General features: G+C 42.6%; 2 protein-coding genes across 6 annotated transcripts in view; one reads left to right on the forward strand and one right to left on the reverse strand.

The window, feature by feature from the left end:
- The window catches only part of abca4a (ATP-binding cassette, sub-family A (ABC1), member 4a), a 34,774-nt gene extending 20,267 nt beyond the window's left edge, over positions 1-14,507 (forward strand). For 3 of the 5 annotated variants that reach the window (XM_053860966.1, XM_053860967.1, XM_053860968.1), the window contains exons 22-51: positions 187-326; positions 390-527; positions 1,100-1,290; positions 2,022-2,124; positions 2,992-3,197; positions 3,364-3,418; positions 3,524-3,604; positions 3,926-4,101; positions 5,053-5,177; positions 5,247-5,345; positions 5,424-5,613; positions 5,729-5,823; positions 5,896-5,928; positions 6,020-6,125; positions 7,230-7,304; positions 7,381-7,550; positions 7,677-7,854; positions 7,920-8,035; positions 8,926-9,073; positions 9,145-9,268; positions 9,881-10,010; positions 10,090-10,210; positions 10,290-10,352; positions 10,423-10,529; positions 10,961-11,102; positions 11,200-11,334; positions 11,937-12,040; positions 12,105-12,197; positions 12,285-12,534; positions 12,598-14,507. In XM_053860966.1, coding sequence (XP_053716941.1) covers positions 187-326; positions 390-527; positions 1,100-1,290; positions 2,022-2,124; positions 2,992-3,197; positions 3,364-3,418; positions 3,524-3,604; positions 3,926-4,101; positions 5,053-5,177; positions 5,247-5,345; positions 5,424-5,613; positions 5,729-5,823; positions 5,896-5,928; positions 6,020-6,125; positions 7,230-7,304; positions 7,381-7,550; positions 7,677-7,854; positions 7,920-8,035; positions 8,926-9,073; positions 9,145-9,268; positions 9,881-10,010; positions 10,090-10,210; positions 10,290-10,352; positions 10,423-10,529; positions 10,961-11,102; positions 11,200-11,334; positions 11,937-12,040; positions 12,105-12,197; positions 12,285-12,534; positions 12,598-12,714 — 3,811 coding nt within the window. In that variant the 3' untranslated portion in view covers positions 12,715-14,507. Of the gene's footprint in view, positions 1-186; positions 327-389; positions 528-1,099; positions 1,291-2,021; positions 2,125-2,991; positions 3,198-3,363; positions 3,419-3,523; positions 3,605-3,925; positions 4,102-5,052; positions 5,178-5,246; positions 5,346-5,423; positions 5,614-5,728; positions 5,824-5,895; positions 5,929-6,019; positions 6,126-7,229; positions 7,305-7,380; positions 7,551-7,676; positions 7,855-7,919; positions 8,036-8,925; positions 9,074-9,144; positions 9,269-9,880; positions 10,011-10,089; positions 10,211-10,289; positions 10,353-10,422; positions 10,530-10,960; positions 11,103-11,171; positions 11,335-11,936; positions 12,041-12,104; positions 12,198-12,284; positions 12,535-12,597 lie in introns of those variants that run through there. The other 2 variants (XM_053860969.1, XM_053860970.1) reach the window with 2 other exon arrangements.
- tecrl2a (trans-2,3-enoyl-CoA reductase-like 2a) lies at positions 13,847-22,053 on the reverse strand. Its single transcript, XM_053860975.1, has 13 exons — positions 21,930-22,053; positions 18,747-18,797; positions 18,638-18,689; positions 17,632-17,676; positions 16,507-16,610; positions 16,327-16,442; positions 16,077-16,182; positions 15,172-15,244; positions 15,056-15,099; positions 14,931-14,988; positions 14,776-14,864; positions 14,659-14,704; positions 13,847-14,583 (listed from the first exon to the last, which is right to left on the reverse strand). Exons 1-13 carry the CDS (start codon positions 21,951-21,953, stop codon positions 14,456-14,458), a joined length of 936 nt encoding a protein of 311 aa, XP_053716950.1. The 5' UTR covers positions 21,954-22,053; the 3' UTR covers positions 13,847-14,455.
- Between the last annotated feature and the right edge of the window lie 3,232 nt (positions 22,054-25,285).

The following is a 25,285-nucleotide window of genomic DNA, read 5'->3' on the forward strand; positions in this document are numbered from 1 at the left end:
TTTGCGAGATAAGTTTGCTCATTTTAAATCATGACAAAATAGCAATTTCGTTTTTGAAATTATCCGGATGAGAAAATGCCCCCCAACAAAGTGCTCAAGTGCAACCTTTTGAAATTTTTTTGTTGTTTGTTTGTTATTCACTGAAAAGCCAATTCAGTTATTTTTTGTCTTTTTTGTGTCCCACAGCATGACGGTGGCGGAGCACATCCTCTTCTGTTCGCTGTTGAAGGGTCGTCCCATTGCAGAAGCCCGAGAGGAGGTGGAGAACATGCTACAGGATCTGGGGCTGCCCCACAAGAGAGACGAGCTGAGCCAGAACCTGTCAGGTCGGTTCACACAGAGACGTCCACCCGACACAAGAGCTCTCTGAATAATCTTTTCTACTCCAGGAGGCATGCAGAGGAAGTTATCTGTAGCATTAGCCTTTGTGGGTGGCGCTAAAGTGGTCATTCTCGATGAGCCCACTTCAGGTGTGGACCCCTACTCCAGACGCTCCATCTGGGACCTGTTGCTGAAATACCGCGCAGGTAACACTGACCCCTGCTGGCCATTATGAGAACGCAAGTGTCGGCGTGAATACAATCTTCAACTTCATTCGTTAAAACAATGTTTGTGTACGGTGCTGGAAATTAAACTTATGTAGTGCTGAAGCCATAAATGATATATTTGTAGCAACAAATAAGTGCCTCATCATTTTCACATTGCATACAATCCAGTCATTCAATATTTATTTTCTTCACAAAAATATAACACTAAAGTACGTATAAGTATATAAGTGAACCGCATCAATTCAGCCCGGGAAATAGTATACAAGCAATACTGATAATACAGAGCAGGAAATGCAAACTTGACATGAAAAAACAAAGGGTTTAAGTGAATCAAGCCGTGAAAGAGGAGGATTTTCAAAAAGTAAGCTGGTGTTAAATAATTTTACTAAATCATATGAATGACTTCTGAGAGACACAAATATGTTTTCTTCTGATTGCAAAATTAAATTGATTGACTGATATCAGATTTGCCTACATCGGTAAAATGTAAATCTTGATGTAAACTACTGGATATACAGTATTTGAAACCTCTCCTCAACAATGTATCCCAGGTTGTACGGTGATCATGTCGACCCACCACATGGACGAGGCCGACCTGCTGAGTGACCGCGTGGCGATCATCTCTCAGGGTCGCCTCTACTGCTGCGGCTCTCCCATCTTCCTGAAAAACTGCTTCGGCGCTGGATTTTACCTCACTCTAGTGCGACGAATGAAGCAGAAGGCTGCAAGGATCAAGAAGGAAGTATGTTTTTGTTCATTTTGTTTTTACCCTATAATGCTGAACAAATCATACATGAATGCCTGGAGTGTGTTTGAGATGTTTACGCTTTATTTACTTTTTTTCCATTGATATCTCATGAACAAAGTATCCAGATGTATATACTTTATGTATATAAAACATATGTGCAGAAAGACCAAAAATGCTTCTGTGAATGTTTATGAAATTGAAGTGAATATTATTTTCATTTTCTCTGTCCTTTTCACCATTCATGCATATGGATGTAAGGTTCCTTCTTCTATCCTTTTCTGCCAATTATTACTGGGGGTTTGCAATTTATACGTGCAATTTTCTCCAAGTGCTGACTTAAAAAAAACATTCCGATTTGATTCATGAAAATTCAGTCCGTGCCTCTCTGCAGCCTCAACAACTGCTGTGGCCCCTTTGGAAATGATGGAGAAAAAAAAATGCTGAAAATTAGAAGCACTGAAATATGTGGAAGCACTTCAAAACACTTTAAGAAGAGAAATTCAGGAGGCTTCACTGTTAGCTCCAAGGGCACTCGGAATGAATCTTTTATAAAATTAATTTATCAGGATTTTGTACTCTGAAGACCCTGTGTAGTAATTTCTATATTTATATCTGAGATTTATCAACTTGTAGGGGTGATACACTTTGGACACAGAGGTCTGTGGCGAAGAGCTGCTGTGAGGTAAAACTCATGAGTGTTTCCTGTGACCTGTGGTGTCCTGCAGGGCAGCTGCGACTGCACGGATGTTTGCCTCTGCAAGTGCTCGAGGTGTTCCAAGTTCAAGAGCAACCAAGAGGAGAGCGACACTCCAGACAGACAGATGGACGGTAAAAGTCAGATCTGGTGGCTAATCTTCTGTGGCTCACTTAAGAGTGTCAAACTTGAAGAGGAATGATGAGCTGGGTCATAATCCCTCTGTTAAATTACTTGGCTGAAACTTTACTGGCATGTCATCCTCCCCATTCTCACTTTGGTGACAATGAACAAGAGAGCATTTGTCTTGGTGGCACCTCTGTAACTAAAGGTTCTGAATTAGAGGTGAAATTATGTGACCCAATATGACCCCATTAAGATATAGATATTTTTAGAGGAGAAGAGGTGATGAGATCATCTGGCTGTCGGTATGCAAAATATCCCAAAATTTGTTGAATGGAATTCAATTAAATTTGTGTGAAAATGTTGACCGTGGGGTAAAACAAGCAAACAAAACAAATAAAAAATGATTTAGATCCCCAAATCTTTTGATGATTTGTCGCTTCCTTCTCTTCCACCAGAGAGCTGCAGCACCAGCTTATGTGTGACAGCCACCTGCAGTCACATTGTACTCATTGCTATCAATGATTTTTAATCGTGTAAAAAGGAATAGAATTATATCGATATGATAATAAATTTTTAAAATTATATATATAAATATAAAATTTTATATTTATAAAACAAATTACTGCACAAAAGCTGAGTTAACACGTACTCATTTTGTATCTTCTCTAAATGTAACTTAAAGGAAGATTTTATCAACACAAGATGGACCATTACTGCTTACAATGTTATGCTTTTAGCATGATTTTGGACCTCTACATCAGGTTATTTTTGTTGAATATCCTAAACCAAAATCGGAACATACAGCAACATAAATTATAGGTTTGTGTGTAAGCAATCTGACTTTGCCCATATTGTCTGTATTCGCTTATTTCCAGGTAACATCGACCGTATCACCGCTCTGGTCCATCACCACATCCCCCAGGCTCGGCTTATAGAGGCCATCGGTCAAGAACTGACCTTCCTGCTGCCCAATCGAGACTTCCAGCCGAGGGCTTACGCCAGCCTCTTCAGGGAGCTGGAGGAGACGCTGCTGGATATCGGCCTGAGCAGCTTCGGTGTGTCGGACACATCCCTGGAGGAGGTGTGAGCCAATAGGAGCTTTTTCAAATTTAAACCTGCTCTCGATTCTCTGGACGATTCATCACAATGAAATATAAAACAAATGCTTTCATCATTCAAGAGTCCCAGTGAATCGTTCTGTCGCTCCACTTTAAAAACGACTCTCACTCTTTGTTACTCTCTTATAGATTTTTCTAAAAGTCACCGCCGATGGGTACGCCACCAACAGAAAATGTGCACCAGGTAAGAGAATAGAAGCGTGCTCTTCCTTTCTGTCTTTTCTTCGTGTTCCAGCGAGATCGATTCCTCACCATCAGCGCTGTGCTCTTTATTGTTTTCGCCTCTCAGACGAGAAATCGTGGCAGCAGATTTCTCGAGCTAGTCTTTGTGGCTTCAACAGAGTGGCAATTGAGATGGAGCCACTGAAAGGTGATGGGGTCATTTTAAGCTCTCTGCAACTGAAGCGTCTTTACCTTCTAATAAACAAGTTGACAATATTGCTCATCGTAGTTAATAAATAAGCTTGTTTTTCCTTTTCTTTTCCTGCCACAAACAGCGTTATGTAAAGCGCAGCTAGTGAGCCTGACTGACATAGATACATTTTTTAGAAGCATCGGCACAATAGTTAAAATGCTGTGCCACATTCCTGCTCCCTGCAGAGAGGAGCTTGTGGATCCCTCGCTGCTTCCTGAACCTCAAATCTACTTTGTGTGCAAATCTACAACATTTTTTTTTTCTTCCTAAACCCAGATTCAGATGGATCTTTCTTCACTCATGGCCAGGGCCCATGTGATGACCCACCTGGCACTACTGGAAGAGGGTCTTACCAAGTCAGGGGTGTGTGTCTGATCATCAAACAGTTCTTCGCACTCTTGATCAAGCGATTTCGTCATGCTACTCGTTCTTGGAAAGACTTCTTCGCTCAGGTATTTTTCACTTTGAAGGAAAATCTTAGATCCTTATTGCAGAGTGCTTTACGTTTAAGAACTGAGCTATGAAGCATGGAATGACAAAATCATGTTTTATAAAACAGTTGATAAAATTTGTAAGATTGCAAAAGTGACTTTACATTACTAAATTACTACAATACTAGCGATTACCTGAGATACCTAATTTCCCGTCACATTTTTCTCGCGTCCTTATACGACATGGCTACTGTATGGATTTTTACAGGCTAAAGAGCGTCATACTGCCAAAATATTGAGCCCTCTCACATCAAACAGCAAAAATGCGCTGTTTTTACCCACGTGTCTCCCGGAGGACCGGAGATGACAAGAAGCACCTGAGACCGGCTGTGGTGTCGGAACTTCGGACACATGGGTGAAAACAGCACATTTTGAACGTCGTTAATGTAAATAGCAGTGTCGGTGTGGCTAATATTCCACTGAACTCTACAGGCCAGAATTTACGGTATATTCCACTTGCCTCATGTTTGAGTGAAAGATTATGGAAATGAATATTGAAAATTTCATGGTTGACAAAACAAAGCAATTGGACAACTTTGCACCAGAAAAAAAAATATTATTATAATTATAAATTATAAATAGGTCAGTATTACACTATGAGATGATGTTTGGTTCTGCAAGAGAAATTTATTTTTTGATGGCTGTTTAAAAGCTTGTATTATTATTATTATTATTTTGCCCAATATAAGAAATACGTAATAAGAAACACATTATTAAAGCAATAATTTAAAAATGAAGAAATTTATTTACTTTTTGTTCTGTGTTCAACGGATTTAAAGTCATTGGTGTTCAGTTTTAGTCATATACATTGATCATTTAGAAAGTCCTCTCTGACAATGCTGCCTTATTTTGCAGTATTTTGAATTTTTTTTTTTTTGTCTTTTAATCGTTGTTTTGCTCTGTCTCTTTTAGATCATACTACCTGCCAGTTTTGTTTTTCTTGCTTTAACCTTCACCCTGATTGTGCCACCGTTTGGCGAGTACCGCAGTCTGACGCTCAGCCCCTGGATGTACGGCAGGCAGTACACTTTCTTCAGGTGCGTGGAATAAACTGATACAGCCAAAAGATGGATATGGGCGTTGACAAAAGTGTTTTTTAATCATAGCAATGAACGTCCATTGGGAGCTGGGATGAGGTACTTTGCTGAAGTGTTGCTGGACAAGCCGGGCTTTGGCACGCGATGCATGGTAGACGAGCCTCTGGAGTGAGTAGCACATGCTTTACGCTTGATCTGCTTTTTGGGAAAGCTAATCTTCGCTCTCTGCCTGCGGCGGACTTGAAGAGAGTTTCCCTGCAACAATATCACTACAGAGTGGGAAATGCCTCTGGTCAACCCAGCGCTCATTGAAATGTTGGATGGTCCAGAGTGGAGCTCCCTCACGCCGTCTCCAGCTTGTCAGTGCAGCACAGCCAAGAAGCTCACCATGCTGCCAGTCTGCCCTGAAGGTGCCGGAGGTCTGCCACCTCCACAGGTATTACAGACGGAAATATCTATACAGGGTAAAAATAGCCATAAAGAACATAAAAGACAGAAGATTAAGCACTTTTTCACCCTGTTGTTTTCTACATATTTTCTTTGTACACCAGAGGATCCAGTCAACTGGAGATGTCCTAATGGATCTAACAGGCCGCAACATTTCAGACTACCTGGTCAAAACCTACCCAAGCCTGATCAGGACCAGGTACCTGCTCCAGAACCGGAGAAATCAAACAATGTTTCATCATATCTTAGGAATCATTTTCATTTTTTTCAGCTTGAAGAGCAAATACTGGGTGAATGAACAAAGGTAATGCGCTCTTCCTCTTTGGAAAATATTTTAATGCAGCAGCAAGTGGATGGCTGCATCAGATTCCAGCTTGGGTTTTGTGTTTTCCCAGGTACGGGGGAATATCAGTCGGAGGACAGCTTCCTGTGCTACAGGTGCAGCCGAAGACCATCCGGGATGTGGCGAGCCAACTGGGCCAACTGCTCAACGTTACAGGAGTACGTCTTTTGTCATTTATTTTCCACAACTTTTTTGAAGTTACATGGTCACAGGCCACACAGGGCAAGATGGGAATTGGTCTGCCCATCAAAGGGCACTCGTAGACAGACCACTCACAGTCACTCACGGCTGCAGGCAATTCAGTCATTATGTATGTTTTTAGACTGTGGGAGGAAATCGGAGTCCTCGGTAGAAAGGGGACAACTGGTAAACCTGTGAACGCTACATAGAAGGGACCCATTCAGAGAGAGAGAATGCCCTGTGTCCCATGCCCAGGGTCTGGTACCTGTTCCTCTCATTTCACTTCTCAATGCCAAAAAAGACATTCACATCTTTTTTTCTCTGTCCCGGAAATGGAAAGAACATTTACAAACATTCAAGAAAGGACACTCACTTTTTTGCCTGTATTCAAAATTAATTAAAAAGTTATGGACGGTTTTGAAGGAAATTTTCAGCCAATATATGAATTGCAACAAGCAGCAAAGGATTCCATTTTGGGAGAGATCCGGATCAGCGTCTGGATCTAGGAATTTCTCTAAAGAATTCTTTAACATTGAGAGAGAGGACCATTTTTTGTGTCAGAATAGCATTTGGATTCTGCAAAAATGACTGCCTTTTTATCATTTGCCATAGCAGTCTAGGGGTTATTCTGATTATTGCACTTAATGTTTAACATGTTTTATTTAAAGACAAGCTTTCTTCCTGGAAAAGACCCCATAGACACAGACACCTAATCCATGACCCTGACCCTGTCACTCAACAATGAAGTATAATTCATATTCAAATTTCAAGAATGTAGATACTTTTCTTTTTTTGTATCACTTTTTTTTTGCACTTTATAATATTATTTCTTTTTAATTTATTGTGATATGTTGTGTACAGAGCATGTTACGAACACAATTTGCCTTCAGTGTCACGTAAGACAGCAGAAAGGTTTTCCATGGTCACATGACATTGGAGTGCACAGAACAGAAGGAGCCTACTGGGCCATGTGACATCTGTATCAGCTGCTTGGATGTAGATTTAGATTTCACCCTTCAAAACATTCATTATTATCTGAGCATACTTTCATCTCTGTCACACTGTCTGTTTGTGTATTTCAGGGAAACTACTCTCAGCAAACCCTGAAGGACGTCGGCACCTTCCTCAGATACATGGAGACGCAAGACAATGTGAAGGCAAGTTCAGTTAGACAAAAAGAAATGGTCACTAAGTCAATGTGAGTTAGGCACATGCTTAACTTTCTTCCTGCAGGTTTGGTACAACAACAAAGGCTGGCACGCCATGGTGTCCTTCATGAACGTGGCTAACAACGCCATCCTCCGCACAAACTTACCTAAAGGGGCAAACTTGAATGAATATGGAATCACTGCCATCAACCACCCACTCAACCTCACTAAAGAGCAGCTGTCTGAAATCACTGTGTAGGTGGCCACATGAATACAGTCTACACTAATCCTGTGTGTGAAGTCCAACAACTACAGTTGAAACTGAATCATTTCAACCTAATACCAAGGTTTCTCTCAATGCGACTTGTGTTTCTGCTGCAGCCTGAACACTTCAGTCGACGCTGTGGTTGCTATTTGCGTGATCTTCGCCATGTCCTTTGTTCCGGCCAGCTTCGTCCTCTACCTCATCCAGGAGAGGGTGACCCAGGCCAAACACCTGCAGTTTGTCAGTGGAGTCAGTCCACTGGTCTACTGGAAGGCCAACTTCCTCTGGGACATGGTTCGTCCAGCCCACTGATTTACCGTACAGCCAGGCTGTAAGTCTCATTGTCATTGTCTCTACAGGTGAATTATTCTATCAGCGCACTGATGGTGGTTGAAATATTCATCTTCTTTGATAAGAAGTGCTACACGTCTCCAGCCAACCTGCGACCTCTCGTCTCTCTGCTCTTGTTGTACGGGTGAGTGCTGACTCAGCGGAACATGGCTGTACTGAGCAGAAGGTGATCGTGAGGCTCAGGCTGACCTTTTGACCGCCTGGGACACATGGATATATAATCGCTACATGCTTCCTTGCCGTCGGATATCTGTTTCACTCCTGCAGGTCAAATTCATTGCTGGGTCACGCTGGTGACCCAGAAAAGTGAAAGTGATCTGCTAGCAAGCTGAGCATGTCGAGTCTCTGTTTACATTGTATTTCTGTGCCGCCATATGTGATTTTTTTATCCACTACTTCATGCTATATACTGTAGGCAGGCGCGTGTCAGTGGTAGTCAGTCTGAAGGAACCCCATGATGGACCTGTTAAGAGTGACTCCCCAACATGACTGTGACAGACCTCAGTCCCACACTAACAGAGAAACCAAAATTACAGTTGAAAACAACAAACTAAATGCATCTGAGCAGAATTTGGAGAATGAATCATCTATATATGATATCTATATATCATCCATAAAATATGCATTATTGTTGTCACAGGAGCTCAGTTGATAGAGAGACGTGACGCAAAAAGGACTGGTTCTAACTGTACTTCACAGCAACCGATAAATCCTCTCGACAGCTTTGGATCAGGAGCTGTGTTTGTTGGCAGAAATGTGGCACAAAGGGACAAAAATATTTAATATAAAATGTGTTCATCAAACGATCCATCACTGGTAATACTTTTTTTCTCATTGTTGGATGCTCGGTAATATAGTTATCTGTATATTGGTCTTCCTCCGCCCCACAAAATGTAGAGTAGGTCGCCACATACACATAATACTATATCAACCTAATGAAATGACTTGGCTTGTCAAATGTGGTTCCCTAGTGTTGAGTTGGCAAACAACTTCTGTTTTCTCTTTCGCCCCTAGTTGGTCTGTGATTCCCATGATGTACCCGCTGTCCTACGTCTTCAGCGTCCCCAGCACGGCCTACGTGTCTTTATCATGCATCAACCTTTTTATTGGCATCAACAGCAGCGCCATCACCTTCATCCTGGATCTCTTTGAAGGCACCTCAGTAGGAATCTCCTTCTCATATCATTCCCATATCCGATGTCCATTTAAATCACGCTGTGTTTTTGTATGAAGGCTCTCTATAAGTTCAACCAACTTCTGAAGATGCTGCTGCTGGTCTTCCCTCACTACTGTCTGGGCAGGGGGCTCATCGACATGGCCATGAACCAGGCCATCACTGACATCTATGCTCGCTTTGGTAATGTTAAAGCACATGGTGCTCAGCAGGGAATTGCTAAATGTCACGCAGTATGTTGACACCCTCTGAATGTTGGGTCACAGCCTCTGATGGAAACTCAACTCCCTCCCGAATTTGCTCTATTCACTGAAGTTGTAAACACAGCCATATTTAACTGTGCTGTATTAAACAAGTCTCAGTTAAGCTGGATGATGCTCTGGACTTTTTAAAACCGTTGCCTGAGCTTCACATGCTTTTACAAACTGTCACGGCTCAGCTGGAAAAAGTGACGCCTGCTAATGTTATTCATGCGACTATCAAGCTATTTATATTAATATGATACACACTCCATTTCTAACCCGTAGGAATGCAAGATCATCTCAAAAAGTGCAACACATTTGTTGAACATTACCATTAGTAAGCCTCTTACACAGGTCATTTCTCATTAACTATGTGTATTTTTGGTTTTTTACTCCTCTGGCACTGAGAATTAATATCAAACATAGTGGTCTAAGTTGCAGACAAATATAATAAAGTCATGAAGAGTGAATGTTCGGATCTCAACAATGCTTGACATTAGCTTGCAGTTTGTCGAGGCAGTATGAGGTCTCACCCATCCATGTGTGTTCTCAGGGGAAGACTACAGTCCAGACCCGTACAGTTGGAATTTTATTGGGAGGAATCTCTTCTGCATGGCTGTGGAGGGATTTCTCTATTTTGCATTGAGCATCCTCTGTCAGTATCGCTTCTTCCACAATCACTGGTAAGTGGCAGCGAAAGTCAATATGATGTTTGGTAAATCTCCACGGCCATAAACATCCTTTACTGCTCACGATCGACAGGCCCTCTGACCACCCCAAGCCGTTGATGATGGATGAAGATGTGGATGTGGCTGATGAGCGAGAGCAAATCCACAGGAATGAAAAGACAAATGACATTTTAAGGATAAAAGACCTGTCAAAAGTAGCATACCACACCCTAAATATCATAGAGATGTGATGTCCATTTATCTATCAACCGATACATCTGTCTATTTTATTAGACATACAGGGGGATGATCATTCCAGCGGTGGACCGGATCTGTGTCAGGGTTTCTCCTGGAGAGGTTTGTCAGCTTCATGATAAGAGCATACGAATGCTTTGTTCTCATTGTGCCTGTTCTATTGATCCAACAGTGTTTTGGCCTTCTGGGGGTGAATGGAGCAGGGAAGACCACCACCTTTAAGATGTTGACTGGAGACATCATCGTCTCCTCTGGGGAGGCGTCAGTTGCTGGACACAGGTGTGGACATGAGGTCATATTAGAACAATATAAAGCGAGGTACTGTGTGACAGGCTGGTGACCTGTTCAGGGTGTCCCCCACCCATCACCCCAAGCACTGGGATAGCTTCCAGACCCCTTGACCCCATTAAGGAATAAGTGGAAGAGAATGAGAGTGTGAGATGAGTCTTGCACTCTCAAAGGCCCAGAACACCCTTGCTGAATGTCATCATCGGGGATTGTTGAACTAACAGCTGCCTCGCTCTTATAGTTGAACTCTGTACTCTCCCCATGACAGGAGCTGATTATTGATTTAACTGTACATGAATGGATAACTGCATTTTTCTTTTGAATGTGTGGGACAAAGCTGTGAAGGGTAGATGAATAATGATACTTGATCACTATAAACAAACAATGTGAGTTCATTCCACTGTAAACTTTGACCTCTCCAGCATTTTGACCAACATTCTGGACGTCCATCAGAACATGGGCTACTGTCCACAATTTGATGCTATAGATGAGCTGCTAACAGGCCGAGAGCACCTCAACCTCTACGCCCGCCTTCGAGGAGTCCCAGAGGCCGAGATCGGAATCGTGAGTGGAAACAATTGTCGCCATAAAAATTAGTTGTAATATCATGCAACGTTTGTGTTTGAAACCTAGACTAACTGTGCTTGGGTGTAATGGCCAGGTCTCCGATTGGGCCATACAGAGGTTGGGTATGTCAGATTTTGCTGACCAGTGTGCAGGCACCTACAGTGGAGGGAACAGAAGGAAACTCTCCACAGCCATCGCCATGATTGGCTGTCCGGCTCTGGTTCTTCTGGTAAGACTGCACTATAATTTGTGAAAATAGAGAAGTAGTTTTGGACACAGTCTTCTCCTTCCACCGAAGTCGTGTTAAGAAAGTCAATCTGCTGGGAGGTGGGTCTAAAATCAGTGGCTATGTCAACATGGCTGATCAGAGAGACAGAATTGTTGCCCCGTACCTACTATATAAGTATATTAAAAGCACAAAAAGACTTGGACACCATGGTTTCTCTGGTTCCTCCAGAGGCACAAACAGGTCGGTGGATCGTGAATTGAAACCTGCTGATATATTGAACCCTAGCATAACAGTTGGTCACCCATAATCACGCTTCAACATTGACATCACCTTCTAACCAGTTGCTTTTTGTCACATTGATGGTGTTTGGTGTGAATGTACCTTCATTTGTGGGCCAAACAGAATTCCAGTTAATCGGAATGTCACATTGTAGAGGCTCCATTTAGCTTCTTCATACTTGTATTGTTAGTTGTCATTTCTAAATGCGTTCATTTACCGGTCGTAGTTTTAATGATCCAATAATACGCGTCGCTAGGTCGTAAACTTCAGTTTGAAGTTGGTGATCTTGTGTGTCATGAAGTTCTTCCACCGCTTCCCTGCAGGATGAACCCACAACAGGCATGGACCCTCTCTCCCGACGTTTCCTTTGGCACTCCATAATGAGTGTTATTCGGGACAAGCGAGCGGTGGTTCTCAGCTCCCACAGGTCAGCGCTATGTTTGCACAGTGTTTCTGATCAGAAATGAAAATAATACCTATCGTGCGTGCAGCATGGAGGAATGTGAGGCGCTATGCACACGACTGGCCATCATGGTCAACGGCTCCTTCAAGTGTCTGGGGACGATACAGCATCTGAAATACAAGTGTGTGGAGCATTGATCGAACTGTTGTAGCAGTCATATCTTTACTAACGTAAAGTGCGTAACCAGAAACACGGTCTTAACACTCAGGTTTGGTGACGGCTATGTGGTCACCATGAAGATCGGGGCTTCACAGAGTAGCTGCGTCCCGGACCTCAACCCAGCCGAGGCCTTCATGGAGAGCACGTTCCCCGGCTGCATTCAGAGAGAGAAACACCACAACACGCTCCAGTACAAGATCTCCTCGTCCTCGCTGGCCAAGATCTTTCAGATGGTCCTCTCTAACAAGGAGAAACTCAACATTGAGGACTACACTGTGTCTCAGACCACGCTGGACCAGGTGAGACCATCACCTTTCACCTTTCAAACAATGCTTTATCTCACACTTTCATGCCACTTTTAGGTGTTTGTCGATTTTGCCAAGCAACAGTCCAGGGAAGATGACGCTATTGTGTTGCATCCAAAAGCTGCTGGCGCCGAGCGAGTGGTCGCCAAACCAGTCAAGAGTTTGGGAAAATGACTTCAGCTTCAGACTTTGGACTAGAGTATCACAGCTCCACTTCAAAAGAGTTCAGCAAGAGTAGGTGTCAACAAAAGAGATGGTGGTCATTTGAAGAGAACACGTGTCGGTGTGAGGTCAGTGTTACCCCTGACTCAGTTCTTCTAGAGCTCTAAAAATGGACGGTGTAGCTTAGAGGTTTGATGCTTGCTTCTGGGTTGTACCTTCGTCAGAAGCAGTGGTTTACCCATCACATCATTTTGTACCTTCTGTTAGACATCCAGGCCTCAAATCAACACAGTACCTCTCAGGAACATGTCGAATGAATGTACTTGTCACAGCATTACTCAGCATTACTATGTGGTTTACAAATATCTGAGCTGTTGCTATTCAGTAAGCCAGTTCAAATCGACCATCCTTTGGTGATCAACCCCTTTTTTTTTAACCAAACCAGAGGTGGATATATGCAGTTATCCGTAATCCCAAGTAGCAAGTACAAAAGTTATACGAGGTAAAGGCTTTTATGGAACAACTTATGAAGCATGTTTATATTTTTCATGTCTCACAATCTACCTTTGTGATCTGTTATGAGAGAATGCACTCCCACTCCACTGAGATCTCATTAGCCGCTTGTTCACCCAATTCAGCTGTGATCAAGCGAGTCTGTCTCAAGTCTCAACTCCCGGTTTTTAGCTTGAGAAAATGGTATAAATGTACAATTTATGTTTACAATACTGGAATATCACAATGGGTGAGACAAAGATTCCATTTGTTCATTTTAAAGTTCCCCATCTTAGCACTTGAATTTCAAGATCAACGTACAGATTGGATTCACGCCTGGAAAGTCTATTCTCAATTGAGTTCGAGTCATGATAGAATGTTTAATGTCGGCCATTTTTTGAGACATTCCCGCGTTTTTGTTTGTGCATGACTAGCTGGCTTTGCAAGTGTAAATATTGTAGGGTTTCTTTCGTGCCTGTTTGCAATGTCTCCTGCTCGCCTTAAAAGCTTTGCACACAACTGCGTAGATTTGTGAGGACCACATCTGTGACATCAGACTTTTGTCAATATGCTGTCAAAAGCCCACTGGATATGAATACTTTTTGGGTCAAATCATATTAATATTCTTTTGTTTATGCTCTCCTGGAGATTTGCACTATTGATGTGGTTCACTTTCATCTATGCTAAAGAGAAATACAGTACAGTAAAATCCTTATCTACATTGCTGAGTGCCTGAAGGGGTACACTTCCTAAATAAGATGCTGTTTAAGTATTTTCTGAATTCGTAAAAACACAATGGCATTAAATGAATCTCAACTGAGCAGCGTTTTTGATCTAGTACCAGGAGTCATGACAAGTTTGGTCTGTTAATTTGCTTCAGATGCCAAGCAAACAAACAGTTTTGCCTTTATGTTGGACATGATTGAGGCACAGTACTAGTGAGCTAGCACTTTATTAAGACATCTTTCACGTTGACATCCTGCTAATAAACTTAAACTTATAAACTTGTGCAAAATCTTCAGCTGCTTTGATAGCAACTTGATTCGCCAGTCTCATTTTCCTTTATTGTTTTTGCGGCGCTGCTTTCAATGGATTTTTGCACTGTGATGTCTCCGACAGCAAATAAAATGTTCTTCCTTGAATCATCTTGTAATGTGACTCATTGAAGACCTGAGGGTTGAAGACATCCATCAAATATTCCCCCCAAAATCCTACAATACACACTGTCAATTAACCATGTTTCCCGTAGAGTGGCAGCAAGTCACAGAATGAGGGGGATGATAGCCATACGGAGGCTGGGGTAGTCCTTGAATTCTCTGCTGTAGGCCCGGTGCTTCCCTCGGGCCCAAATGCTCATCTGGATGAAGCCCAGGAATGTGTACAAGGCAACTGGAAGACAGCAAGAGAGCAAAATAATGTTGTAGTCACCTCATGTGTGGATGAATGAAAACCAAAAGTGGATACCTGGCAAACACTGAGTCATGATGGAAAACCCAACCCAAGCTCCAACCTAGAGGGCGACAGATGGATGCCAGTGAACAACACAATAAGATCATAGTGGGCTTTGCTCAGATGAAATACCTCGTACGTGTAATTTGGGCAGGACACAAATAAAAACAGCCATGTGAACGGATTCTTCGATGGGACAGGGAACCGCCTTCCTCTGGTTCCTGAGACATACTCAGCAGTGTTTATGATCCCGGAAATAGCTGTGCATCAGCGTCTTGATGACTTACCATCTGTTCGGAGTCTATTCAGAGTCAGGTGAATGGAGAAGTTCCCCACTTCACACATCTGTTTGAGGAAAGGTTTGAGCTTATCAGAGTGTTGCTCCTGTGAGCGAGGTGCAGAAGCCGCTCACCACAAACATGAGTAGCGCTGAGTTCACCTGGATGTTGCCAAACGCTGCGTAGAGTCAGAAAAATTGGAGCAAATGAGTATGTCTGGCAGCGTCTGACGGAGGATGAACTGACTCACATGGCGGCGTGTAGAGCGGGTGGTTGATGTAATAGGCCAGCCAGGCTGAGAAACCCCAGTAGTACATACAGTTCTGAAGACAGAAAACATTGTCAATGACAGCAATGCTTTATACCACATTTTGTTTGTGTGAACCACTGTTTCCATTCTCATGGTCGCAATAGAAGTGTGAACTATTTCACAAAATACTCACGAGTCTCTGTTTTCACATTTTGATATCAGCCAAAGTCTGAGATTTGACCACCACTTATCTTTTTGTTTGCAGCCGCCTGCTGCCTTCATGATTTAGGTTGTTTTCTTCTTTGAATTCAGGACTCACGACTTATTTCAAGACTGAGTTGTTAGTTTACAGACTTTCTTTTTTTTTCTTCTTTGGTTTCTTCAGTTAGGTGCGCCAGTTGTCGTCTTCACTTGAGCTTCACTTGATACTTTCCATTGGTGCTTCAGCAACTGCCGATTTGTACACGCCTCACTTTAACCACGCCCCCTTTGTTGTGATTGGTCGAAGATAGAAAGTTCTAACTTTCCATCTTTTGAGAGTTCTACGCATTTGAGCAATATCAAACGCCACCCTAACATTTTCTGTTATTCAATGAATACAGGCGGCCATTTAGAGAACTTTAACTTGATATAAATTAAACACATTTCAATTTTCATTTTGATGTGATGCCACTCTATCAGTGTGTGAGATTTGATCCCTGAAGAATAACAGTCAACAATGGGCCTCCTTTAAAGCATTGTCTGGGCCCTTCAGTACAAAATACAATGCTTTCACTTAGAACCTGCGCTGTATATAGCCATACCAAATCTGAACAGCTCCAACAAAATGCCAATAATATTGATCTTTTTTGTGGTTATTTCATTCAAGACTTTTTGGTCAGCAGCAAAGGTGGTTGTGTCCTCACCCTGACTATGGTCCTCAGAGGCAAAGTCCCGTGGGAGAAACGATGCACAAATATCGTCTCTATCAGCCTCTTGATGTAGTGGAAGGAGTGGCAGACGCACGCGAGCCTGTGAGGACAGAGATGATACATAAGCATCAGGCCTGCTTTTCAGCAGGTTAACATGGGTTCCTCGGCCTGAAGTAGAAAACAAACAGTAACCAGGTGCTCCACATGAGTTAGTCAGGTCAGATTGAAAGTTTGTTCCACTCACGTGACTACAGGATGAGGACTGGTCGTGAAGGTGTATCTGTGCGCGTAAATGTATGGAAGTCGAGAGTAAAAAAGGAGGTAAACAACAAGTGGTCCAAAGTACTCAGCCACAAAGACCTGGAGTCAGAACACAGACATTAGACCATGCGCTCTTTAATGTTGTGAGAACTGTGTTTGTCACCATTGTCCAGCCAAACTGAGGTCCCAGGTCTCTGAAGTACATGGTGGCGGTCGTCCCCACTGGAAGACTCTGTAGAATATCATCGTCTCTGAGGGTTCGGCCCTCTAACATACACAAGAAAATGCAGGTGACAAATCAAATCTCACGTACATTCAGTTCTTTTAGCTGATTTTATTAACCTCATCCAACCCACAACCAACCTCCACCCCTGCACTTCCCGGGTCACACGTCACAACTTTATTCATTTTTGTGGTGTTTATGATGCAAGGGCTCACATTGCATTGTACACCGTAAGTTCCCCAAACATCTTATGAGCCATTCGATTTTTGAACGGCTTACAACCCACCTCTTTTCATCTTTTCATCTTCATCTTTTAAAGTCATGTTGAACCGGTAGAAGTATGTACATGTGTGTGCGATCTATTTCACAGGTTATGTTGAGCTTTAATATGGATTAAACATGAATTGTTTACAAACATATTAACAAAACATATGAAGTGATAAAAATCAATTCAATATTTTCTGGACAGGCTTGAAACCAAAACTCCAAACTTTTTATTTCGTATCTTATAGGCACCACCAAATGAGTTTACTAATACATGATATATTTGCCAGAGTTTTGTCTTTTATCTTTATCTTTTTTGATTCCGTACATGTGCCTTGAAAGAAGCATTGTGTTTCTATTGCAATATAAACTGAATATGAAGTGATTCAAATTGAACATAACTGTATCTAAACTTTGAATAACTGGTGGTCAGGTGAAGTAAAAATAAATAAATAAAAATGAAAAACAGCACTAACATTTGATGAAAAAGAAGGAAGGAAAATGACTTTATGACTTAGTTCACATTCATGTGCTCGCGGAGCGCTGGCGGGGCCACAGCCCAGATCATCTCCTGCTCTAATTGGGTGATATTATTAGATTCTCCCACAGCGGAACTATCCACGACGTGTTAATGAGATCCATTTGCAATATTAGCTCTGCAGAGTGACAACACGAGCCTTGAGTTTATGTTATGTGAGACGCTCGCTGATACAACTTTGAAAGAAAAGCACTGCTCTTATATGACGTCTGGACCTACAGCAAATCTAAACACAGACAAAGAAGAGATGAGTGAAGACTTACTGGAATCGAGCTTCAGGGCTTGTCTTGCTGGATACCAGTTAGGATCTAAACACACAGACACACACACAGGCGCACGCTGGCATTGCTTACTCAGATTTCAGCCTCGGGCACAATAATAATTGAGCACAGTGGATTTGGTTGGAGCTCTGTTGCGCCGATCAATGCCGACGGCCGAAGGGCTCGCAAATATTGTCTGACACTTTCAACCAGATGAACTTCAGATAAGACGTGGCTGATGCACACGAGTGGAACTGGATTAGACATAACACGTGGACATGAGGAGGTGAAAGCTCTCGTCGGAGTTATAGGTTTGAAAATGCATGTCATGACCATAAGGTTTAGTGAAAGTTTCCCTGCGAGAGCTGGGCTCAGAGATGAACAGGATTGACCGCTGAACATCACTTTCAGGCTGGAGACGTCATGGTGTCCAATGCTGAACTTCAGTGATTCAGTGCTGGGTCAGTGGCACCATAGTTTTTGGGGTCGTGGCCTGAAAAAGTTTGGGAACCCTTCATGTAGTGATAATAGCAATAATGTTACCCCATACTCGCATAGGTTTCTTCCAGACGCTCTGGTTTCCTCCCATAGTCCCAAAACCTCCAGAGAGTTGGGGTTACTGAATAGTTTGTAGGTGAATGTTTGTTTATCCGTGTGTCCGGTGCCTTTCACCCTGACTGGCTGGGACACACAGAAGACAACAGTGATCCTTTGTTCCAGAGTGACCTATGCAACCTTCAAAGTGTCACCAACTTGAATCCAAATAGGTTGAGGAACATTGTTTACAAGTCAAGGTAGATGTTCATAGCAGAACAGGAAGTGCGTATGGTGGCGAATGAGGCATAACCCTGTCAAAACATATTAAGCCATGGCTATTTTTGAATAGTTCAAGTCCCATTTTGAATGTCACGCTGAGCTGCTCTCAGAACAGGGAGTAAGGAAGTGTTGAACATGACGGGCTAATTCCCTTTATGCTAACGGTGTGTCAATGGAAGCCGATGCAACTCACAAGATTTGTGGAAGAGATGCTTGATATCTGCGACAGTTGAATTGGGCTCCACCTAGCAGAAAGCTGCGCGTTATTCACCTTCAGAGTTGAGTCAACAGGCGCATCGTACCTTGTCCAGGAAGCAAAGCTGCTTCTTAGTTTTGGCGTCCAGAATCTCTACCTGGAAGTGAATAGAACACCTGATGAACTTCGGCCCGAAAGCGACACGTAAGTCAACCACCCTCACTTTTAACCGGCGAATTTGAAACCAGCCATTTTTTTCTGGAAGCAGTCACCTTGCACTCGCTCTCCTTCTCCATCTTAATTAGAGCGTGACAGGAGTGAAATACGGCAGACGTACGGAGGGTGGTGGGTGGTAGCCGGCGAGTTGCCCTGAAAGCACTCCTGACTGTGCTGCTCAGCAGAGCTGTCCTCGCGAAATTGGACAGTGTAATAACCTGCTAATGGAGACCTGAAGATTTGCTGAGTGAGGAGCGCCGGAGAGAGGCTTTGGCGTTTATCATCTCACTGTTGTGCCGTGCAACAACAATCTCTTAGGTCCCGTGTTCCAATGAAAGCAAGGTTTTCAGCAAAACAATCGGCTGGAGTGAATATTTTTAAATCATTCTCGACAGCAAACCTGCCATTCAGCTTCTCTCCTCACTGGCGCTTCCCAGAGAACGGGAGGCGCTGACACCGGTAAACATCACCCTGGGAGACGGTGTGTTTGTTTTCCATCTGTTAACCTTCACAAGCACATTCTGAGGCTGCATGGTGATGCATTAGTGAGCTCCCGAGGAGCATCCGGGGTGTCATTAGGGCTGTGGGAGGAAGAACAGCACGTCCTTCTGAATGAGACTGAGCCCCGTCTCAGCTCTCCAGGGGGATGCTGAGCACCGCTGACAACACAGGTCATGTATAAATGTGTTAACTGGAACTCTGACGCCGATGAATACTGATGGTTCAAGTAAACAGGGGTTTGAAAAAGGCTGTTCAGTTTGTTAAGAGTTGGAAAAGTCTCTGTGTTGATGGCAAAACGGTTGCTCATGTCCAACCTTCGTATTGTGCAGTCTGTTTCTATGAAGATCAATATTTCTATTGTTTTCAATATAACTAGAATGATCATGAAGTGAAGTCAAAACCCAGAAATGTTTTTACTGGGGATGGGATTCAATTAAAAAATTCATCTATTTAATTCGATAATTTGTGATTAATTCATGCCAATGCCACAAGAAGCCACGTTTTTCAATTTGAATGAATTTGGTATATTACTGAATCAAAGGATGGACCCATACATACATTTAAACAACAAAATATTGTTTATTTTGCATCAGTTTGATCACTTTACTTAAAGCTTTTTTAATGTCTTGGAAAAATAATTCAATAAAATATTAAAATTGTATAAGAATTTCAAGTACATTCAGAGTAGTGGACACCTTGTGGAGCAAAAAACTTCCTTGAACAAAAGCAAACAGATGCTTTTGTTTGCTTTTGTTCAGGGATTCCTCCATGTTTGTTGTTGTTGTTATCATCCTAGCTGCCACGTGTCTTGTGCGTCAGTGGGATCAGTGGACCAGGAACTCTTGCACTTACAGAGGTTCCCTGTTGTCTGGAGAGCAAACTGTTCAATTAGATTAAATTAAATTTATTTTTGTAATTGTTTTTTGTTTTTCAGGATTTTGTTATCATCAAGTTGAAGACGTTTTCACAGTCTGCTTCTGGAGGTGCTTTGCTCTGAATTGTTGTGTTAGCTAAACGCCAGCGCGCTGAGAACCAGAGGGCTCTCATAAGCACGTGGGTTAATAGCCCCATATTGTACCATCCATTTCGTAATGGAGCGTCGCAGCGCTGAATACAACCTGATTGAATTGCTTTCTAATTTAAAAATGTGTTGAAGTAGCCGCGTATCACAGGGGGAAATTCTTGTTCAGGCTTCAGGAACAGCCAGCTCAAGGCAAAACAGCTGTCAGCTGACCTTCCCTGCGTCCAGGGAGGTTTTGTCCAGCATGAACCGAACAATGTCCATGAGAATATCAAATGTACAAGCTGAATCCTTCATCATGGCACATAAGCTTCGACTGCTTTCTGCTTGCTTCTCGCAGCTTGCTCATCCAGTTCCAGCTGAAACAACCCACTTGTAAATATTTTCTCAATTGTCTCAGTGAACATTGCAACATGATGCCTCATTTACAAATAAAAAGTTTGTGCGTGCAGAAGACAGGAGCACAGATGAGACATGTGCACAAAGTGACAACCGAAATAGAATTATATACGTATATGTATTTCCATTCTCTTCTCAGAAAACACTAAATGGTGTTTTAATATCTCAAACTACATATTAATTGCCGTCTTGGAAGTTTGCAAGTGCTTTAACTGTGTGTATTATTATTATTATTAACTGTTTCTTTCTGCCATTGAGTTTTGTATATTGGTCATGAGGTCACACAATATGGAATCCCATTCCCGCAAAAAAAAAAAAAAGGAAATTAGTCTAAAACAATTCACCAAAACAATGATGATTTTGAATTGGAGTGATGTGCATGAGTAGTGCCTCACAGTCAGAGTCTTGATTAAATTGTTTTGCCCACTTTTTAATCCTAATTATTTAGTAATGTATGAAACAAACAAAAAATATATCTTTGGTCAATTTTAAATAAAAGTAATATTTAGTCTTCAGCCACTGACGAGGTTTTAAATCTCTTGCCGGCCTTTTTTAGATACTTGGTGGGCTGGTTTTGGCCCCCGGGCCTTGAGTTTGACACCGATGCTTTGGTGGCTCCAAAGGGCAATTTTGTTATCATGTGCAAATTTGTTTGAATTACAGGTGCATGGACACATTAATGAGCGATTTAAACCGTCGATGACACAACATGCCACTCGTGTTTCTTCAAGCTGAGGTCTTCACCCTCACTGTAGCCGCTGCCACCACTTTGCCCTCCATTCAACCCTCCTCGGAAACTTGCTCTTTTCACTCGCAGCTTTGATTCAACAGCAGCAGAAAGAAACCGTCTTGTCAAGACTGAGAACTTGTTTACTCCAATCAGAAACTTGAACCAGCTAAACTCTCCTGACACATGAAACTACAAGTGCAAGTGTGGAAACGGCAAAACACACTTTCATCAATCTCAAACGCTGCTACTATGAAATCACTCCGAGCTCCGACTGACATTTATTTATATTATTAGGATTGAAATTCTCTCTGCCGTATGTCCTCATACTGCCAGAAATAATTAGAGTCAAAGCACAGGCATGTATGAAATACGCTCTCGGAAAAGCGAGGCCTTGTGAGTAGAAACTGCCGCAGCGATCTTACCTCAAAAAAGGTAGTCCTGCTCATGTTGATGAATGCTGAGAGAGTGACCCTAAACCTGAGCGTTAATAAACACACACATGCTTCCCCCTCTCTCTCACACACACACACACACGTGCAGCAGCAGCTCTTCTCCTTTTGAGGACACACTAAGGACTGACCCCTTTCTCTCTCTCTCCCTCTCTCTCCAGCACTCTCTCTCTCTCTCTCTTTCAAGAGAAGCGTGGTGCCCTTGTTCTTCCGTTTTCATGTTTTGAACCCGGGATGTTTTTCAGCGGCCCTGATGCTGCAGTAAAAGAAGGATGAAGAGGACGAAAATGATGAATGATTGAGGAGCTGGTTTGTCTTTCACTTCCCAGACTTGTGGTGTGAACAAGTATCCAGCTGCTGGGCGTCACACTGTCAGCAGAAGTTGAGCTGCTGCAGCAGGGATGGCTGAGCCCCAAAATATCCCCGTCGATGAGCAATTTATATCCATCTGCGCCGAAGACAGAAAATGACAGATGACATCATTGTGATGTAAGCGGAGATAATGATTAAATTACTTCTATGTTTCACTCTGTCACCACAATGATGTGATATCAACATACATTTTCGCCATTGTTTTTCATATCTGTGGGCATGAAAACACACACACACACACACACAAACGGAGACATCATAAATCGCTGAAAACAAATGGGTCAAGGGGGCAGCCACCAAAATAAAGAGGCCCAGAAGTCCCTCCGTCCAGATACCTCCTTCTTGTGTCCTACTTGTCTGGGGTCTGCCCTGGGACCTCCCCCAAGTAAGGACGATATATACTGAAAGCCAGTGAGTCCCCATCCTCAGAGCCCACTAGATGGCACTCTCAGTCCTAGAATCTTTGGATTTTTACATAGCGATGGGCTGATGAGGCTTCATGAAACAGTGTCATTTTCAGAGTTCAGCAGGTGGCGCTCTTGGTTTAAAAAAGATGTCAGGTTTCATTGAAATGGTTGTTCAAATGAAAGTATTTTAGAGCAGTGAGTGCCATCTAGTGGGCTCTGAAAAGGAAGACACTGTTTCATGAGCCTCATCTGTCCATCACTACTGAAAGAAAAATTTAGATTTTTGTAGTTATAATTATTTTATTTCTACCTAGGATGCGACAGTCACAACAACGGTTTTGCTATAACTTTTTGCTAGACACATTTTCATTGTGCTGAAGACAGAGAATCTGAAAGTAGGTCTGCATGTGTAGATTGTGATGGGGTATTGAGGCTTCATGAAACAGTGTCTTCATTTTCAGAGCCCACTAGAAGGCACTCTCTGCTCTAAAATGTTATGATTTAAACAGTGAAGCCTCACCTTCCACCTGCTGAACTCACTTTTTGATGAAGCCTCTCACACCCATCAGAAGTCACAGATCCTCATTAATTGTAAATATAGTGATGATATTTACACAACTAACACACACGCACCAGTGTAAATTGAACAAAACCTCGAGTCCACATCTGGTACCTGAAAAATACAGTCGTGTAACATGTCAGAAAACCACATTTAACCTTATTGTGTCGATAAAGTAGGAGTTTTAATTTCATTTTAGATTACACTGCTGTTGTCGAGGTGCAAGGAAACCAATGGCTCCTCTCATATAAGCAATTCTTTCCACTTGATCCCTTCCAAAAATAGAGTCACCAAATAAAAGCTCAGGAATTCCGTGTTGCCTGGAGGAATTCAGTTGACTTGGATCACAGCTGGACCAGACACAAGAGGCCTCTGGCAAACGTGGCTGCAGATACAAGCTTTCACTGTAAAATTGTCATGTAAATAGCAATATAAAGAGTCAAAGACTCTAGATATCTAATCAAGATGAAGTGTATGTTTCATTTCTTTCATTATGTCTTCTATTATTGCGTTAATTCACACTCCATCCTCTGCTCAAAGACGCGTCAGCAACTGTCCAGCAGGGGGAGAAAGTGACCCAGCTCTGGGCCATGATGACGCTCCACAGGCCATTTCTTTAATTGTCAAAAGCCTTTCATGTGTCATTGTTTTATCACAGATCCTGGTTTGTATTCAGCTCCAGACAGAGAGGAGCTGCTTCTCTCTGCTCTGAGCGCGGAAAGCTGAACTCCAGATGAACCGTCGGAGAGTTCCTGCCCCGAGTTTTGAGCAAAGACTATTTCAAAATAGAGTAAATTATTTGGAATCCGGTGTTATATCAAGCTGGATAATAGTCCAGCAGCCTCAAATGAGCCGGTCCAACCAGACAAAGGGGCGACAGTAACTGAAGGCTGGAGTGGAGGTGTGCAAAATGCGGCCCGGGGGCTACATGAGATCCTCAAGAGGCCACCGCAGAACTACAATGGCGGAAGCAATGTAGGTCCTCCTACTTTTTTTTAACTTATCCATGACAGTTGTTTCCCATTTCTCTTTGCAATTATTATCATTTGTGTGTTTTTTGGCCTGATGCTCCTCACAACACTGACAGTATTTAAAGTGCCCCCTGAGAAATTGAACTGGCCACCCTTGGCCAACTGGATAACCACAACAACAAAATACTGGATGTGTCAAGTTTGAATTCAGGCCACAGCCAGCTGTGATGAGAGCTGTGATGGATGAATCCTGGAGCCACTGAATGTACTTGATGCATTTGAATGCAGTCCATGTGAGCTGATCTTTGAGCTGAATGTACTAGAAACCTAAATTATTCAAACGGTTACCAAGTAAAAAAAGGCCCCTTTTGGAGGATGAGTGCACCCTGCGTCTTGAGTAAGTTCACTTGTTTGTCTGTTGGTGTTTCTAGTCAGGGGTTGCCCCTACAAGTCTCCTCCTTAGTCACGAGGAGCTCATTTCCACCCACACTGTGATTTCACTCAGTGCTATTGTCCATTGTTTTCATTATTATTAATAATAAATAGCAATAGCTATAACAGTTACAGTATAACAATACATTTTGTGTATTTTTCCATGGTAATCCATTCAAAATGTTTCAGATTATTGTGTGAGAAAAGCATGTTTTTCCTGTGAAAGTGGAACTCGATTATTGGCCAATAAATAGTCACTGTGTCTGATACTGCACTGGTGTCTGGTGTCACTGGCGCCAGCGACCTGTTGGAATTTAAAGGAGAACTGAACGGTTCCTTTGTCCTTAAACAGCCTGCAACATCACAATTGAGATCTCTCTTTGATTGGTTATGGAGATTTTACAGCAGACGTTAAATCATGTTGCGCCACCATGTGATGATCACTTGCGTGAAGAAGTCCGTGAGATTTGCTACCCCTCACTGCAGAACCAATGGGTGGGGTTGTATCAACGAGGGTAGATTTAACAAGGTTTATGAACAACTACACAAGAACTCAAAAGACGAACAGGAACAGAGAACCAAGGGCGC

This window comes from Synchiropus splendidus, chromosome 3 (genome assembly GCF_027744825.2).
Source record: "Synchiropus splendidus isolate RoL2022-P1 chromosome 3, RoL_Sspl_1.0, whole genome shotgun sequence".
Lineage (NCBI taxonomy): Eukaryota > Metazoa > Chordata > Actinopteri > Syngnathiformes > Callionymidae > Synchiropus > Synchiropus splendidus.

What these genes read in the sequence shown, in the direction of transcription:
- tecrl2a (XM_053860975.1), bottom strand. Translation starts at nt 21,953, where the DNA reads ATGAGCAGGACTACCTTTTTTGAG. An exon ending in GAATAGACTCCGAACAGATG is followed by an intron (nt 14,865 to 14,930) that starts GTAAGTCATCAA and finishes AGTATGTCTCAG; the next exon opens with GAACCAGAGGAAGGCGGTTC. An exon ending in CATGACTCAGTGTTTGCCAG is followed by an intron (nt 14,584 to 14,658) that starts GTATCCACTTTT and finishes GCTGTCTTCCAG; the next exon opens with TTGCCTTGTACACATTCCTG.